Source organism: Mauremys reevesii, linkage group 2, assembly GCF_016161935.1.
Source record: "Mauremys reevesii isolate NIE-2019 linkage group 2, ASM1616193v1, whole genome shotgun sequence".
In the NCBI taxonomy this organism is placed as follows: Eukaryota; Metazoa; Chordata; order Testudines; family Geoemydidae; genus Mauremys; species Mauremys reevesii.
Genome location: NC_052624.1, coordinates 202,639,198 through 202,658,517, shown reverse-complemented (window position 1 = coordinate 202,658,517; position 19,320 = coordinate 202,639,198). Strand labels below are relative to the sequence as shown.

Here is a 19,320-nt window from a genome sequence, read left to right as displayed (position 1 = left end):
AATGATCATTAATCAGCAGTGTCAATAAATCAGGTGATTTTCTCCAGTACAAATTGAATTAAACTAGCAATAGAAATGTAAAGAATTGTGCAAGTATCCTCAGCATAGACATTAGATTTAGTTCTCCAAACCATTCTAGTTCTGAGACTTGTGTGGTTACATAAACAGAGGAGGGATTAGTATTTAGGTCACTCAATGAGCCTTTAGAACTCTATTGCTTTTCTTGAAGCATTCTATTTTTCTTCACTACAAGCCACAGCTACCGGTACTTTGTCCTCGTAAAGTGTCCAAGATTTAGTCATTTGACAAATATTTTTTTGCTTGCTGTATTATTACCACAGTAAATTAATAACCTGTGTCAGGTTTAGACTACAAAGGAAAGTACATCCCTCCCTCTCCCAATTAAAATTTTGGAGTTAAACCAAAACGAATGTATAAATTCTCTGGTACACTTTCAAATCATGGAATATCAGGGTTGGAAGGGACCTCAAAGCAGGACCAATCCCCAAATCCTTAAATGGCCTCCTCAAGGATTGAGCTCACAATCCTGGGTTTAACAGGCTAATGGTCAAACCACTGAGCTATTCCTCCCCCACTTAATGTACCAAACAATTCTGTACCAGCGATTTCACTGGGAGTTAGGCACCTTTGAGGCTCTGGGTCTTAGCATCTTTCTGGCATGGTTCTCTCTGTTTCTTAGTCTCTCTGTTCCCCACTTTACAGCACTTTCCTACCTCACAGGGATGTTTTGGGGATAAGTACATTAAAAACTGTGAGATGCTTGGGTACTGCAATAATCGGAGCCATAGAAGTATCTTGGATATTAACAGCTGAGATCAAAATGTCTTATTTTAAAATGCATTGGTGGTGTAAATCTGCTGAAGTAGAAGACATGCTATACTTTATACAACCCTAATAGTATTAAAATACATTTCAAGAATAAGGCCCCCATCTCTCCTACAGCTCCCGTAGGGCATCACACTGTGGTAAGTGGGCCACACAAACCTTGTAGTTGGCCAGAGAGGATTTCCCTTGGTGCAGGCACTGTGGAGTCTTGGTCTGGGATCCTTACACAAGACTCTTCACAAGTCCTGATGAAAGGGGCATGCCAGTATCATTGGGAGCCTCTTAGGAGCAAGAGAGAAGTCCCTGTAGGGTGCGCTGCTACCATGCTTCTGAGCTGCGGAGCCATCCAGAGGGAGCCCTCGGGAGTTATTGGCCATTCTTAGCCCAGAGAAGATGCTGCCAAAGTTGTTGTAAATTATAATTTTTAAAAGGTTTAGCTAAGCTATTAAACTCTGTTCCTTTAAAACAGCTAATATCCGCTTTGAAAGACTGTGCCTTTTCCATGGTTTTGAAAGGTGAGTTGCATTTCCTGTGTCTCCATCTTCTTCCCAGCAGGAGGTCTAGTTTAATGAAGTATCAGCAAAATGTCAGCTGCCATCAGTGGCTTTGTACAGGTATTGAACCCACTGTACACTTGAAAACACTGGTTTCAATAGGCATAGAGGATGCAAGTCCCCATGCTTTGTTTTCTCTACTGTCATGCAAACTCCCTATCCATACCCCTACAATAAACATGGCTACCTCAAGTTCCTATTTTTTCTAGCTGACATTTAAAAAAAATCAAAAACTAACCTGCCCCAGCTTAATTGTCTTTTATGTACTTAGACATTTCAGTAAAATAACTCGATAGTTTCTCCTTTTACTTGGTAATAAACACATCCTGGACTAATAGATTCTGTTCCCTTCAGCATCTGAGTTTATTTAGCCCAGGGGGTAGATAGTAAAAGATTGAATGCCCAAAATATCATCTAAATAATCCTAGTACATTCTTTCTTTCTTATTGTATTGAGCTTTGACTGCAAAGTTTAGTGTGGAATTGGACTCAAATTTTCTCAAAGTTCAGGAAGGGCTGGTTGGATTTGAGGTTCATTCTCACCAGAATGAAGAGGGGGAGAGTGGGAAGAGGATAAAAGAAGAAAACCCCACAAGTAAGCAGGGGCGGCTCTACCTTTTTGGCCGCCCCAAGCAGTCATGCGCGGGAGGCGCCCCGGAGCCGCGAGAGCAGCGGACCTCCCGCGGGCATGACTGCAGAGGGTCCGCTGGTCGCGGGGCTCACCGCAGCTGCAGGTATGGCGGCTCCGCTTGAGCTGCCGCAGTCATGCCTGCGGGAGGTCCAGCCGAGCCGCGGGACGAACGTCCCCTCCGCAGTCATGCCTGCGGCAGGTCCGCCGGCCCAATCTGCCGCCCCCCCGGGAAAGGGCCGCCCCACGCGCGTGCTTGCCGCGCTGGGGTCTGGAGCCGGCCCTGCAAGTAAGTATATCTAAGACAGAGCCTTCTCGATACCAAAGAAGGAAAAAGAGCAGAAAGTTCATGGGCCTAGATTCTCAACAGTGATTAGTGATTTTAGGTGTCTTCATTTTGGGGTGCCCATTCCCTGAATATCTGGCCACTTTTAAATATCTCTACTTGGGCACCCAAGATGTGAGGCACCCTTTGAGAATCTTGGCCTTGAAGCCTATAAAGCACCTGGCCATGCAGACTTATTTACTTGAGAAGCACTGAGAAACTAGTGATGGGCACAATTTCAATAATAAAAAGGAACCCCTAAGATAGATATAAATATATAATTTTATATAAATATAAAATCCTCAAATACTTTTCTATTAAGATTTACTTGAATAAAATATTGAATTCACTTCAGTGATATTTGTACCCCCTTTGGTGTTTGCTTTCTGGAACTACTCTATTGAATGAGTTTACTGGCCAGAATCTTTGCAGAAATAGTGAATTTTAAGAGACTATTAACAGAAATTGAATTTGAAATGTATATATAAGTAGTGCCCGAGCAACTGTCAAAGCAAGACTGATAGATAAAACAAGGAACTGAGTGATGCAAAAAAAAGGATAGTCACACACTCTCCATCAACATCATTTTCAGTGACATTATTTCTATTCCCCACCTCCTTGTTTCCTCTCCTGGGTCTGGTCCTTACCGAGCCTCTAGGCTTCACATCTGTTTCCCCCCTTTGTCTTATAGACTAGTTTAAAATAAGTATCTGTGTTACAAAAGGATAGTGGCAACTTTATGGCCAGTCATACAACTGCCCTGAGGAATTCAAGCAGAAACCCAACTTTTTCTCAAGGAATTTTTCTTAGGACCTTGGTGGAATAGTTGGTCTCTGCAGGTCTTTTGCTTTTATATGTTAGCTCAGTGCACACATCTGATAATTTATGTTTGTTATATTCAAAATGTATTTGCAAGAGATACAGATAGTGTTATGGGTACAGATCCTAAGCCTCCAAAAGGCATGTGGAGGAACCAGTTGGGGGCAGGTTGTGGGGAAGAGGTTGGAAGGAGGAACTCAGTGCCCAGGAGGGGACAGGAGAGGAGAGGGTTGGGAAAGGGAAGAGAGAGAAGAGAAACTGAGGGGGGAAAGAGTGGGCAAGTGAAGGTTGATTCATAGAAGTGATAGGGGTAGGGGCAGGTCCAGGAGGCAAGGGGAAAAGCTACGTGCCAGATGGGGCAGGAACAGGGAAAGATGAATGTCCAAAAGAGGCGGTACTCAAAGAGTTATGTCACCAGGTCTAATGCCATTAAAATGGATTAGGTTATCCTTCTCTGTCAACCAATCTCAATTTGACAGCATTAGGGATACTTTAATATTAACAGTATGAACATTCACACAAGAAACCTGCTGCTGATAGGAGTTAAGCTTATCCAACCAGAAAACAGAAACACTAACCTTTGACCAACATTTCCATACAAAAGTAACTCACTCAGCTTGAGTTTTGAACATACAGAATGCAAAGTCTTTACACAAATTATTCTGTGAAAAACTGTAATTAGCAAATAAATTTGCAAAAATATAGGGATTCATGGACAATTTGCAAATTGGAAAAAAGGCTTCATCTGTTTATTAGATTAATTGCTACAAATTATTCACTCGGCTCTACTAGCCACTGAAGTGGAATTTCATTGGTCAAGCTCAGTTCTGTATACAAACATTCTGTTATTCAATATGTTCAGCAATCTAGGAGAAGTCTAAAACAGTACTTATTGAAAAGTATGATACTTGAAATTGAGTTGTGCTATTTAAAAAGGCTTCCTGACTGTATTTTGACTCATTTAATGGATTCTGAAATACAGATAACAAATTTTGTAATAATCTCAATGAAATAAAATACTCTCTCACTGTCCTACAAAAAGAAAAAAAGCCCCCGAACTCTAGCCCAGCAATTTAAAAGTACTTTTCTTCTAATCAAATAAAAGGTTTGGGTCGCATCTTGTGTTATCTTTAAATAAAAGTGATTGATATTGCTTAGATGGCTGGATAAACTTTTACTGAATGAGAATAGAAACAGTATATATGATATGATTTTTTCAGGTTTATTTAAAAAAAAATCTGTCATTTTTCCACTATGGTCCCAACCCTGCAATGAGGTTTGGTGGGTAGACTCCTGCTCTGCACCCATGTGGATTTGAATAGGCACCTTCCCAGACAGGATCAAGGCAAATCTCCATAACTGTGTATAACTAGCATCCTTGTCTCAGTGCCTGATGACTCTCTTCTGATATTTCAATAGATGTCTGCTGGAAATCATGGGAAAAGCACAGAACAGCAGTTTCCTTCTAGCTGTTAGGACTAATGTTGAGCCAGAAGTAATCATGTTGAAATCAATTCGGATTAAATTGCCTTCTAACACCATTAAGCTGCCCACTTTATGCAGGGCCTAGTCATGTTTGTTTGTTTGTTTATCTTTTTGTAAAGCAAATTAGTGTTCCAGCCTACGCACATAGTTTTAAAACATATTTTGGTCACTTCCACACTGGCTGGCTAAACAACATTAGATAGCAGTTTAACAAGAACAGTGCTTCAACAAAGTTTATATGCTTACTTTACTCAGTTGCCATTGACAATACGTGAGGTTGTGATGCTTGTGCCTTTCTGTTGCCAAAGGGAACTTCATTTCCTCATTGGAAAATTGTAGAGCCTCAAGATGGCAGTCTCTTATCTGATATGTTTTAAATTATTCATTCTTATATTTAATAATTATTGTTGCTGTTCACAATTAAATGTACTGATCAGTATATTTATTATATTGTACCTATATTTAATTATTAGATATGTACTAAATACTAATCTATTACGGAAACTTTAATTGAGAGAGAAAACCAATGCACTACTTACATATATTGTTTAACTTCAATAACTCTGTAGTTAACATAATGAAACATCATATGCATATTAAATATATATTTGAAATAGAAAATGTTGTTGGTATCTGAAATTAGGATTTGAAAGAGATTTTTCTAGTAAATTAAGCAAATGCCAGTCTTCTTATAATCATTAAAGTTAAATAATTCCCAGTTACCAAATAGTTGTTTGATTCATATATTATATATATATAGTCCAACCATCAGGAAACATGCTATTTCACTCTCAAGGTGAAATCCTGCCTCCATTGAAGTCAATGGTAAAACTCCTATATAATTCAATGGGGTCAGAATTTGACCCTCAGAGTATAGGACAATTCGCACCATTAAAGGTAAGCATGTGCATAAGTGTTTGCAAGATTGGAGCCTTAATTGTAAAAAAAAAAAACAAAAAACAAAAAACCTTAATCTTAGAGTGACTGTTCTTGGGGAAGTAAAAGATCTATGAAATATGGGTCATTGTTTCTGAGATTAATGTATTAGTCATGAAAAATCTAGTTTTAATGGAAGGTAAAACCTTAATCAATTTTTCTCTTTAGAATCTTGAAATCTCTGATTCCTTACCATCTAAAATTCCAGTTAAACAAGGGTTAGAAGTAGAGGCAGAATCTGCTGCTTGTACTAAAGTGCAGTGTGCTCAGCGATTGAACCCGAATATCTTTGTTTAGAAAATATTACTAAATTACTATTACCATGTGAAAAGCAACATAAACAAACCTTCTTCCTTTCTACCTTGTCTCTAATACTGAATAGTTTGATACAAACGTTTTCTTTGATCTGTAAGCGCTGTAGGGGGGAGAACTGTTTTAATATGATTAAACATTTTTTTAAAAAACTTTTATTAATGCTATTGGTACATGTGTGATAATACTTAATAAAAGTATCATCTCTTCTTAGGTCTCTAATTTAAGACTGTAACAGTTCCAATTAACTTATCAGAGCTCTGTCCCGCTCCACACTCTCCTCCCTTGTCACCTCTCCAGAATTTAAACAAATGCCTGTAGGTGTTCTTTGTGAAGATACTTCATCCATAAGGCCCTGCCAACTTAATTGATTTAACCAAAACAAAAGGGGAGAGCTCAGTTTTGCTGAAGGAAAACCACTTTGCTCTGGAGCTAGAACAGGAGGTGGTGGTTTAGAAACAGTTAGTGACAAACCAGCATCAGAATACCCAAGGAAGGGGGTGGGGCACTTAGAAATTAAAACTATAAAGTGCGCAGTTATGTTGTCCAAAATTGTATTCTTTTGCTTCGAAGAACTTGCTGCACTACTGGTGTGTAATACAATTTGGTTTGCATGGAACATACAATCACAATCGGACAGAAAGATTTTGTTTGTTTGTTTCCTGGTGTCATCTAGGGGCAATTATTGAATGCAATTCCAGGATAACATACTGCAGCTCTTTGGATATTGACCGGGTTCCGTCCTCAAGGAGGAAGAGGGCTTGCAAGTTGTCCTGGTGCTTTTTCTGTTTGTTCAAACGCCCGTGCTTTCCAGTTCCCCATCCTCCACCCCTGCCGTGGCGTGCGACCTGGAAATCATGAAGAGCTTCTCTTTATTTGTATATTGTCTCTGAATTTGCTGAGGTTGCTGCGCTGTTTGTTGTTCGCTGGCTCCCGCTAGGGGGCCGAGCTCCCCTTTTGGGTCCTCCTCACAGTCCTGGGTTTTCCGGGCTGGAGTGTTGGCAATAGACTCCAAGGAGGTGCCTGCCTCCTCCAGGTGCGTGTAGCCCTTATTGCTGCTGGCTGGGTCTGCCGGGGAGCCCCTCCTGCCCCCAGGCGGAGTGCAGGGAGGCGAGCCGCCCAGATCCAGAGATCTGGAGTAGGGGGAAGAAGCAGCCTTGGCTAAAAGGCTGGTGGAGTCCAGCTCCCTGCTGCTAGCCCGAGTCTGAGGGGGGCCAGGGGAGAGGGGCCGCCTGGCGTCAGGCAGGCAGCTTGTGCTCTGGCGCCGCAGTACCCGCTTGTGCCTGCGCCCCGGCCCTAGGGGGCTGCCAAGCTCGCTCCGGCTCAGCTCGAACTCGCCCCGCGGGCTCGCCCGGGCCCCGAGTTCTCCCGGCGGCCGCCGCCAGCCGCAGCTCTCGCCGCCGGCCTGGCCCAGGGGCAGCAGCGTGAAGGCGCTGAGCGAGGAGCCCACCAGGGAGCTGGCGGGGCTGCAGGGAGGGGTGGCGGCGCCCAGCGGGCGGCCGGCCAGGGCGGCTCGCTCCCGGTAGATGCTGTAGACGGCCTCGGCCAGGCTGGGCGGGGAGGCGGAGAAGGAGGAGCAGCGGGGCGCGGGGCGCCCAGGGCCGGGGGCCAGGTGCCCTGGGCCAGCCTGGCCGCGGCGCCCAAGGCTTCCCCCCCGCCGCCGCCCAGCCCCCGGGCCTGCTGCACGTAACTGACGAAGCCATTGAGCGGGGCGGCGGCCGGGCCCCCGCCCTCCTTGGCCCGCAGGCTGTGCGCGTCGATGACGGTGGAGTAGAGGTCCCGCAGGTTGATGATCTTGGTCTTGCGGTCGCGGTTCTCGTGCAGCACCGCGTTGGCGCAGATGAAGAGGAAGATGCCGATGCCCATGATGAGGGGGCCCAGCACCTTGAGCTTGTCCGAGTGCAGGTAGCCCGAGAAGAGCTGGAAGAGGAAACCCACCGAGGAAGGGGCCGGCGCGGCGCGGGGGGACCCTCGGCTGCTGCTGCTGCTGGAGGAGGAGGAGTTGGCTCTAGGGGTGTCCGGGTGGGATCCCCCTTGCGCCCCCGGCTGGCCCCGGCTGGAGCGGTTTTTGGTGGCGCCGCCCTGCGCGGGCAGTTGTTTGCTCCCCCCGAAGCTGCCCTCCCGGTAGACGGGGCTGGGTTTGGGCCAATAGCCCACCACGGCCAAGGCGATGCCCACCAGCAGTACCAGGATGCCGCAGAGGGCGATGAGCCCCGAGACGGAACACAACTTCAGCTTCCCCTTCACCACCACCACGTCGTTCTTGCGCTTCTTTTTGGCTTTGCGTTTGCGTTGCGGGGGCTGGCTTTGGGGTCGCAGGGGGTCCTGTTTCCTGGCCGAGATCCTCAGGAGGCCTCCAGTGGCGATCATGGCTGGCTACCCAGGGCACTGCTCCCTAGAGCGGCTCCAGCTCCTGCAGCAAAAGGGAGAGAAGAGGGTAAGGGCCGGGGACAGAGCTGGAGGAGCAGATACCTCACAAAATGCCCGGGCTTTAACACAGCCAGGGAAATCCATTCTTAGCTAAAGTCCTGACAAGCAGGGTCTCAGTCTAACAAGCTGGGCCCTCTTACGCATCCAGACAGCCAAGATAGCAACGTTAGGTAACCTGGGAAGAGAAGCAGCCATGTGTCCCTCCCATGACGTTGCTCAGTTCACTCTTTGCAAACAGCTAATTGATTTCTGTAGATTCCAAACGAGTTAAGGAAAGAGTCGTGTCACCAGTGCAAACAAACAGAAGATCATCCGTGCTGGGTAGAGAATGAGTCTGCAGGGCAGCCTGCTCCTGTCGTTAAAGAACCTGCTGAGCTCTTTCCTGGGCCCTGTTCCTCTAATGGGGTCACAGGGTTGCACTGCACAGTGTGGGGGGTTGGTGTTAGCAGAAGTATCACGCAGAAACCAGTGCCTTTTAGTGATCTGGATATGTTGGAAATAAAACCAGACGGGCAATAAGAATTGTTTTATGGATGTCATTGATTTTATTACACTGCTTAAACATAGCTGAGGGATTTTAACCGATTATGTACTTTTTGTGTCAGTGAATGGGAAATTAATTACTGGAAATACAGAAGGGAAGCATTTGAATACCCAGATAATAGTACCTTTTGGAAGCTTCTTCCAGATCATTTCCTTCATATTTTAGCTGCAGTGATCTAGAAACCCATCCTCTTCTGCTTACGGTATGGGTACATCATCTGGACAGCTGCCTGATTTGGAAACATGTATGATGTTCAAAGTAACTGGTTATGTAACAGCAATGATTGCCCCTCCCCCCCTCCATGTTAAAATGTAGCTGGTATATAAAGATAGTATGTCAAATCTTATTAAAGAGTGAATCACCATGAAAAAACAGAGAATGCGTCGGGAAACTGGCATATGAAATAACATTGTTACTTTATTTATGGGATCGTCGGGATTCATCATCTGAGTATTCAAATAGCTGGGAGACAACTAAGTATGAACAGTTCACACGATATTGCAAACCGTTCAGGGAAGCTTTGATAAGCTAAAGAAGGGGCTTTTCTCTCATTTTGGGGGAGCGTCTACACTAATGTCCAGGAAGGAAACATGACGGTTATCAATACAACATGCTTCATAAATTTACATTCCTTGCCTTGAAAGCTGGTTAACAGCATCTAAAGTGATCCCTCCCCCCACCCAGCTTCTAAATTTCGTTTCTATCCTTTTCCCAAATAGCCCCAGAGTCGACAGTTTTGCGTTCCATTTGTTCTGAATGTATTTTTCCATAAAATAATGGTGTTATCGCTGAGGGCACTGTTTTGAGAGAATCTACAATATATCTGAGAGTAATTTAACAATGAATGGAGTCTTGCCTCCTCTTTCCTATTGTCAGACCATGTATTTGCTTTTTTTAGAATGGTTTGGTACACAAGTGTAATTATCCGAGCATGATTTCTTTTTAAGTGGTGGCTTAGTTTGTGATCTGATACTCCCCACTACACCACTAGACAAGATGCTGTCTCAGTTAAGATGGAAAAACAGATGGCAATCAGACCTGAACAACGTTTGCAATCAATATTGCCTTGACACTTCGTTTTCAATACGCAGAAACAAGGGTGGATGCGTGGGAGGGTGGGTTTTTTTAAACCACCAACCATTATTAATTATTGTATTATTAGAAAACAGCGAAAGTCAAACAGACGAAAGACACGGTATACAATCACATTCCATATAAACTGGATGTGGTCTGTAATCATTAACAAACTGATACTTATGTCATAGTGAGCACTATTTAAATAATCCCCAGAGGATATGTCATGTTTTAACCCGGATCTCCATGACTATTTTAAGGATGCTCTGCAAAAACGGAATAGAATTGTTAATCTCACTCAGTCACAGGTTTTAAAACGTACACGGTGGGGGCTGGATTAACACTTTGTTTCCTGGACACTAATAACAGATTAAGATGCTCGTTTATCTGTTATTGACCAATACAGGATTTTGTGTTGCTTCATCTATTTGTATGTGCAGAAAATGGAAGAATACTCTCAGTTCTGGGGGAAATGAATTATTTGGAAGGATGTTAATTTGCAGCGATTGATAATTTGCTCGACATCACTTAGGACACTTTCTAGTATGCTGCAATAGGTTTTGCAACGTTTACCAGGGACTAAAATGTTGTGGCTGACATGCTTTGCAGTATTTCTTTATACATAAGGGAGTTAGCAAAGTTGCCAGTTTACATGGGGTGTAGTTTCGATGCAGTTTCCAGTATATACATGGCTGGCAGAATGTCTAACAATGAAGCTGCCTGTTAATGAGGTAGGTCTGTAGCTATTGATTGAGTACCGCTCGCCAGGCGGTCTGCCAGGACTTTGAACTTTTGGTTGCTTCTACTAATGAAGGCTCAGAGCGTGTGCAAAATCCAGCAAGGGTCCCTAACCCGGCTGGGCACCGAAACCAGGACCAAAGACTTGAATTGATTTGGCAACCAGCCAACAGCCCGTTGTAAATGTCCCACCCTGCCCCCGGTTTTATAACCACATCAACGCGATGGACTAATTTTGTCGCCTCCAGGAAAGTAATGGGGCCATTCAATGCTGAACTGCTGCCTCTGAATTTCTCCAAGGCAGAGAAAATCGACCTCCCCGCGTCCCACTCCACCCCCACCTCCGACCAGACTAGGGTGAAAAAACCCCTCGGGATCGTGGGCGAAATTATTGCTCAAAATGGCAGCAAGTCTAACCTCACTTACCCAGGAAGACTGGGGCGGGGGGAATCACAGCTGGCAGCGAGGAGCTCAGGCACCATCAAGAAACCATGGAGAAACTTTCCAGCCCAAGTGGACATCTCAGCGCAGACACAACCCTTCCAGATCCGTAATCTCGCCCTTGCTCATAATCCCAGCAGAGAAAGCGGGAGGGATCGACCGGATCTTGTCAGCCCCCTCGGAGCCCCCGGACAGAGCCATTCCAAGGAGTTTCCTAGAAGTGTTGTGCTTTCTCCATCCTTCATCCTTCCCTGCTTGTTTTATTGTTTCCCCCTGCCAGATGCAGCCTCCTCCTCCTCCTGTCTGTGGTGGCGGTTGTTGCTAGTTGATTTGCCAGCCTGGCGGAGTTGCTGCTTCCTGCTTCTGCTGCTCTTGAATGGTGCTCAGGCAGCAGCTGCTGCTGTGCTGGCCGGACTCGGTGCTGTTGCTAGGAAACAGGAGCCATGACACAGGGAAATTGCTGCAGGATGGCAATCATTACCCTCCTAACTCGCCTCTTTAGGAACCGTCCCCCCATCCACCCTTCCCTCCTCCTCTCTCCTCCCTCCCCCGGCCTCCCATGGCTGCCGCCTGTTCCTCCATGCCCACCTGCAAGTAACAAGGTGAGCTTGCCTGCCCCGATCCCTTCCCCTGGCCTCCAGAAGCAAAGCGGATGGTGCCATGGCATTGTCTGCAGCCAGCCCCGTGGAGGGTCCCAGCTGGATCTCTCTCTGCCTCCTGCGCTTTCTTTGCAGAACTACCTGTCTGATCCACGAGGTCGCAGGGGAGATTAAATACAGTCAGACATTAGTTCCTTCTCTTTCTTCCCATCAAATATTTCACTGGCTCTTTGAGAGAAATCAGGGAAGCACCAAATGCATCATTTTTTAAAAAGTGCTTCCCTCGATTTGTGAACATTTTGGGGGGGGGAGGGGAATCTGAAGTGTGGCTGAGCACAGCTGGTTTGAGCTGTAGTCTCTTCTCCCTACTGATCTGTCAATCTCTTGTCAACTGCTATCCCTTGTTCAGTCTCCGGCTGAGTGAGACCCTGGCTGATTTTGTCGCCTTACTCCTGATACATCTCAATTCTTTGGGCTTCCTCCCTGAGCAGAAAACAGGGGGAAAAGTGGGAGGTTTTCTGTCTATGTTCACTAGAAATAATCTCCAAGTAACGTTCTCCCTTCCTGTGCTCTCACCTAGTGCATGCAAAACAGGAGAGAGATGGTGTTTTCAAGATGAAATGATTCTGTTTGAAAAGGGGAAACACCAGAGGCAGGGAGATCAAGAGGATTTCTTTTTTTAATCCAAGGAGTGATCCAAGGAACAGATGAAAAGAGGGAGAATGCAAAAAAGGAAGAAACCGACAAACTGATGGCCAAGATATGAGATCTGGCCTTTATAGATACCAGGAAACAAAATTCAGCTTTGAGCGTCTTTGGGAAGATACTTCTTAAACTGAAGATATACAAAACTGTGTGATTTAAGGCCACCGAATACAGCCCACAGTGTCTTACTGAAGTGTTTCTCTTACACCTACCATGTTGAGGTAACAGACCCATGGGTGATTGCATTGGGTGTAAATCAGAGGAGAACTTGGTCTTTATTTGGTGGCTACCGCTAGCCAGAAAGGCAGGTTAAACAAAACAGCCTAGTGAATGTGGAAGTCTCGATGTCTAATTGGGATTTCACTGCTGTTTTATATTGCAGGGTTTCTGGAATGGAGAGACTGCACTTGCCTGTTTGTAAAAGTAGCCTTGGACTCCTATTCAAGCTAAAGAGGATTCTGGCCTTTGATCAAACAGTCCTTTCTCCTCCACCTCTGCTTGATCTATTGAGAGGCATGAATATCCCGTGTTCAACTAACTACAAGTCTCCAAGGGACAATAAAAGGAAAGTTTTGAATCTGAAACTGAGATTTTAAAAATATAGGGCTCTACACAGAATGGAAGAATTGCAGGGAGAGGTTAAATATACATTTCATCAGGTTTTTGCTATTCAATGCCTTTGACCCCAGCTATCATTGCTTGATCTGAGAACAAACAAATCCCGAAGGGGCATATTTCCTATATGCATTTTAATCTCTGCTGAAAGCTGTATTGTCAAAATGGCTTGGAGCACAGTTTCTCTCGTACACATCAAACTTTTCCTTCTGAAACAGGGCCTAAATCTAAGATTTAGTATTCAAGGACTGCTTTTCAAACTGCGCTTTGAACTGTTTAATTGAACCTGAGTCTTCTGACGTTCAGTAATTTGCTTTGTGTTCGACCCAGGATATCAGAGGAAACCAAACATATCACATCTGTTTCCACTGGAGACCTGTATCACATCAATAATGCAGTATCACCAGACTCTCCCTGAAGAGCCCCTGAGATACAGAGAGAGAAAGACAGAGGTTTTACAGGGAAAAGAGACCCTTTCCTTACCTGAGTCATTTGTTCTATATCTGTTAAGACAAACCATTTTATTTATACCTTCCTCAAATAGCTTCAAAAGTTTTGAGTCACTAGGCCATCTCCTTGATACTCAGGGGTTTCAAAACATACAAAACAAAGGGCATTGTAGTCCAGTCCAGGCATTGCGAAAAGAAAGGCAGCTAAGCTCTTGACGATGATGACAACAACAACAATAATATAATACAGATGATAAAGTGATACAATAATATAAAGACAGAGACTAGCTGTATAATCACAAGACTTGGACTTTGATCTCACATTATATTAAGATCATCCCTATAATCACAAACCTGACTCCTTATAGCAAGTTATAATGCTGAGATGTATATCGTAAAACTACTGTGCCTTCTTGTTTACTAAGAAACTTATTGCAAACTAATCAAACATTTACTATTCCATTTTCTTATTTGATAGGGAGCTTTGGGGAAGGTTGCTTTTATACTCCCAGAGGTGATGGGTGGAGGTGGAAGGGAGCTTTTCTATTGATTTGGTTTACTATTTGGCTGAGTGACTTTGTAATTGTCTGTGTAATGTTTATACTGATTGCTTAATGCTGCTAGCAGGCCTCATTTATGTGTTATCCATATATGATTATGTAATGCTTCTGGGTGGTTGTTGTTATGTTGTGAGACTAATTAATTGTCAAGAAATCTGGAGCCTTTAGTATGGGTATATTTTATTGTACAAGTCTAAATAAATAAAACCCCTAAGGTATAGCTAAAATAGAAGCATAAAGAAAAAAATAGCAAAAAATATTCTGTAACCTTACCTATCTAAGAAAAAAACAGCTCTTGGGACTACATGGTTGGTTATCAAATATATTTGGATTAATTCAGATATCTAAAGCCCACTATTTCAGATAATCTAACTGTGTGGAGGCATTGACAGTGACTCCATGGTTAAGATTGCATTGGAATTTGCACATAAAGCAGACCTTCTGATTTATACTTTAATAACTGTAATTCTCTTGATATTTGGCACAATAATTCTTCAAAGGGCAATTGCATTTTTCATGTAATTTTTGCACAGGAAATGTGTAAAGATATTCACTCTTTGAAATGTTTCATATATCCCTTATATTTCTTTGTGTCCCTTTAACTTAACGCAGATGTGTATGTATATTTATTTGTTTTGAGGTAACACACATGGGCTCCAATCATGGATCAAGCTCTCGTTGTGCCAGGCACCGTACAAAGACATACTAAAGAGTTGGTACCTGCCTTAAAGTGCTTTACAATCTAAGTATGAGATGAATGTTTAAATAAAAAGATAGAATGAAGAGATAATCTTTGAACAGGCTTCAGCTTTCCCCATAGTAACTCATCCTTACAATCTCTCGACACAGATTAAGAGTGGACCTCCTGACTGTTGGAGGGTCATTCCCAACGCAAACCCTGGCCTGCCACCCTAGCAGAGTGCCAGCTGTACAGGAAGGATGGCCACTTATCTGGGATGAAACTCTGGGTTGCTTCTAGTCATATTGCTCATTCTCACTTTAATTTTAAATTTAATCTATAGTATATTTGTTACATGCACTGTAAAATAAGACTGTATCCATTCTGTCCACACACTTTAAAGATATATAAACTAACAGCTCAGAGTATTATTGTTGGAATCTAAGGACTTATCTACACTGGAAAGTTTTCACAGTTATAGTTACATAGCTATACCAGTATAGTTATAATGGTATAACCCCCTACCCAATGTGCACACTCTAATTCTAGTATAAAAGTGGCTTTTTTGCTTTATCTTAAACCACTTACCAAATTACATAAGATGAACAACAAGAACAAAGAAAAAAGAGGTACCCCTACCAGAATAAGAGTGTGGACATGGGAGTTATACTGGTTTAAATTCACACCTTAAGATATATTGAAAAAAGCTTCCTATGTAGACAAGGCCTAAGATAAATGGGGAGACAGAGAGTGCATAATGGCGGGGAGTGTGGTATGATGAATATTATCACAAACTAATGATGATCTGGTAGCTCAAATACAAAAGGAGCAAACCAGAACCATCGGTGAGTTATATACGTTCATCCTCACAGAAGATATATGTGAAAGCCCTCCTTGTACATTATACCCTCATAGTACTTATCCGAAGTATTTAGAATCAGAAGTAACTTTACTTTTCATTGTCTAGGAAGTCTTAGTATAATTCACTGAGAGCTAATGGCAATTTACATGTCTGTTCTTTCAAAATAAATTATGGCTCAGATGCATACTGCTGGTAATGCTCAGCAGGATGAAAGAAACACACAGCCATGAAATCTGGCTGTTGAAAAGTAAAGTCACTTAACATTTTAAGATGGACAGGCTTTTGCAATAAGAGTGAAGGAGCTACGGATCTAACTCCCCTTGGTTTTCATTGAAATTCACTGTAAATAGATGCTGATTTTTTGAGGCATGTAGTGACACCTAGCACAATTTGTATATTTCTGAAATTGACATTCTGCTGAAAGCTTTAAGCAAAAGGACTGACTGTTAAAAGCTCCTGGGTCAGTTGTCAGATAGAGCAGGAAGGTCACATCCTGGGATTATAAACAGCATTCAGGGCATGTGTCATTCAGTTTCTTTTAAGTGTCCTACACTTGACTTCTCAGCTTGTATAGAAAGCTGGAGGGACTTTTCCAGCCACGTTAATCATTTTGATCTGTTGGCCCTAAACAACAGAACTGCAAATTCCCTTTTCAGTGCATTTTAACTCATTAACTCATTGCACACACACACACACAGTATAATCCTGACTATTTGAACACTCACAACCCCCCACCCCCAAAATCTGGAACTAAAATGACATTAGCCAAACACTATTCTTATCCCTTCTTTTTGTATGCCCTCCCCTAGCCCAATTCTGATTGGGCCCCAATTCTAACTGGGGCCCAATACCATTATCTAAGTAAATATAATAATGAATAACTATTGAAAGCTCCCTTTTAATGAATGCTTGTGTGTGCTCTTGTTTTATTAACTTTAGGTTTAATGATTCATTATTACCCAAACATAATTTTTGTGGCCCAAATTTGGATGGTTGGGACTCTTCAGTATGTAAACAAATTATAATGAACATGTGTTTCATAAAATCAATAAATTATGGATAGCTGGTTTTATCTTTCAAACTCACAAATAATCTTTTGAAGTCTGTGGGATTGTGCTTGCTTATGAAAGTGGTGATGCCAAACTATGTTCAGTTGAGTTTTGGAAAATGGAAGAGATGTTAAAATAACTAACATGGATGTCCAAGCTCTTGCCATAGAAGGAGAATATTAGAGTGCCACAGTAACATATATGTCACATGCTCTCTTTTTTCCTAGCAGAACAGATGCTAGAAATTTTTTTGCGTTTGATAATTTAATGCAGCTTTGCAGAATTCTATTGATCTAGATAAAAAAATATCTGTCACTAAGAGCACCGTACATGAATTTTTCAACAAGGAGAGGTGTATGACCCTTATTCACATCGCTCAGCATAACTACTGACATCAAAAGGGTTTTGATGAGCAAATGAGAACACTGCTTAATCATGAAGTGCTAAATGTTGTATCTTGAGGCGATCTTCCTTAACAAACTGTATGTAAAGTTGTGAAAGAATTTGGTCAAGTTAGTAGTCACAAGGCAGTGTAGCTGGGAAAGGCTGGCTAGGCGGCTGATGTGCTATGACCATTGTTTATTACACTAATCTTAATTATTTTACTGTTACCGTATGATTCCCCTGTTTATTGCTAGCACCTATTGTCTCTCATCATATACTTAGATTGTAAACTATGTGGGACAAAGGCTGTGATCAGTGCTTGTGTAACAGGGTAGCTGGCCCCTTAACCGACAATGGGCCCAGGTGTGCCCTAGTTTGAGGTAATGAGGAAGGCAGGGCTGCCCCTGGGATCTATAAATGAGAGCGGGCCCAAAGGTAAGGGAGAGTGTAGAATCCAGAGATGGGGGGAGAAGAGCTGAGGGTGTTTAGAGAAGTAGAGAGAGAACTCAAAACAGAAGCTGAGCTTGGCTGAAAACTTCAGGGAGTGGATGCCCCTGAAGGAAGGAGCAGTGAGAGTCCCCTAGTTGAGCAGTGGAACTATAGCAGGTGGGCAAAAGCTGAAGGCAGCCAGGGGTCACCTACAAACTTCCCCAGGCCAGACAGCCATGACTGGAGAGGACTGAAGGCTAAGATCCACGGAGGGAGATGCTTGCTGGCTTTCTGAGCTGGAAGGCCAGAGAGGGCTGAAGGCTGGGGAACAGTGGAGGAGTGAGCCCGCTGATGTCTCTGGGACAGAGATAGAATTATATCTGAGAAAGAAACAGGGCAGAGAAGCATCCTGGCTAGAGGGACTAGGGGAGGCATGGTGAGAGATGCTGGAGAGTCAAAGTGGGGTGAGAGTCTGGAGTTGTATTTGGTGTGCTGATGGACTATTGGGACTTGAAGGACTGAATGTACTGTTTGGACTGTGCTGAGAATTCTGGATTATGATTGTGGGACTCCTATAATAAATTAACCATGTAAAAGGTTATTTATATTTGGAAAGTTTGCGAGGAGTTACTGGGGACCCTAGAAGAGGGAAGCGGAGGCAGGGCAGCTTGTAGGGCCATCATGAGGCAATGTGGGGTTCCTCAGATGGTGAACTGCGAACTTTTACACCCTACCACAGTGGGGCCTCAGTTCGTGAGTGGGGTGTCTAGGTACTACCAGAATACAATAAATTATAGTAATAATTATAATGACCAATGAAAGGTGATCTGTGCAACCAATATAAAAGCATGTTGTGCAGAGAGCATAGACTGTGTAGACTGTACGCTCTTATCAGCTTAACAATGCATCTGTTGTCTTATTCCTTATCTCTAAAAGAAGTGTGTTGTCAGATCAGCGTTCGTTGTGTTCTTGTGCATTTTTATATAGGTGTTTGTGCTCTTAAGTTTTTAAAAGAGTAAATTAGCATTATAAAAATGGATACTGTTTAAATATGATACTCATGTGCTATTAAGATTGGTCAGCCCAATATTTTGATCTTTATTTTTGTTTTTTTTCAGAATCTCAGTCATTCTACTGAGGCTGCCAGTTATTGTGCTGATTTTGTTGTTTTTTTGTGATGTGGGCACCTACCCGCCCACTAGAAACTGGATCAAGACCACAAACTCACATAACAGTAATTACATGGCAACATTTTTTAGTAAATACTAATTCTGTTTACTGATAGATAATAAATTCCACCCTACTGCTCAAAGGCTCCATATTTCATTACCAGATATTTAAGACATGCAAAGGGCTGCTCAAAATACAGGGCCAGATCCATGATCCAATTTCAGCACCATAAAGGAGCTGGGAATATGCCTTCCTGGGGCAGCTAAGGAATCACTGGACTTGTAGAGCTCTATGCCACCCCTTCACAGCCTCCTCAGTATAGGGGGAATGTTGCAGGTGCATCTAGGGGCTGGTCTACACTAAGGGGAAAAATCGATATAAGATACACAACTTCAGCTACGTGAATAACGTAGCTGAAGTCGAAGTATCTTATATCGATAACTTACCCGTCCTCACGGCGCGGGATCGATGTCCGGGGCTCTCCATGTCGACGACGCCACCGCCGTTCGGGGCGGTGGAGTTACGGAATCGATAGAAGCGCGTTCGGGGATCGATATATCGCGTCTAGATGAGACGCGATATATCGATCCCTGAAAAATCGATCGCTACCCGCCGATACGGCGGGTAGTGTAGACGTAGCCTAGGGCATGGCTGAGCGGGAGTGTAAAACTGTATCTTAAGTGACCAA

The 19,320-nt window shown here is 43.3% G+C and overlaps 2 protein-coding genes across 2 annotated transcripts in view; one reads left to right on the top strand and one right to left on the bottom strand.

Moving 5' to 3' along the window:
* Positions 1–16,432, top strand: part of LOC120398708 (putative uncharacterized protein DDB_G0271606) — an 85,592-nt gene extending 69,160 nt beyond the window's left edge. Inside the window, exon 7 of the mRNA XM_039526287.1 lies at positions 14,909–16,432. Coding sequence (XP_039382221.1) covers positions 14,909–14,974 — 66 coding nt within the window. The 3' untranslated portion in view covers positions 14,975–16,432. The remainder of the gene's footprint in view (positions 1–14,908) is intronic.
* Positions 5,626–11,571, bottom strand: TMEM200C (transmembrane protein 200C). The gene is given in 4 exon segments (XM_039526289.1): positions 5,626–7,464; positions 7,467–8,317; positions 9,003–9,107; positions 11,117–11,571. Coding segments are annotated over 2 exon segments (1,575 nt in total). The 5' UTR covers positions 8,275–8,317; positions 9,003–9,107; positions 11,117–11,571; the 3' UTR covers positions 5,626–6,697.
* Positions 16,433–19,320: the final 2,888 nt, after the last annotated feature.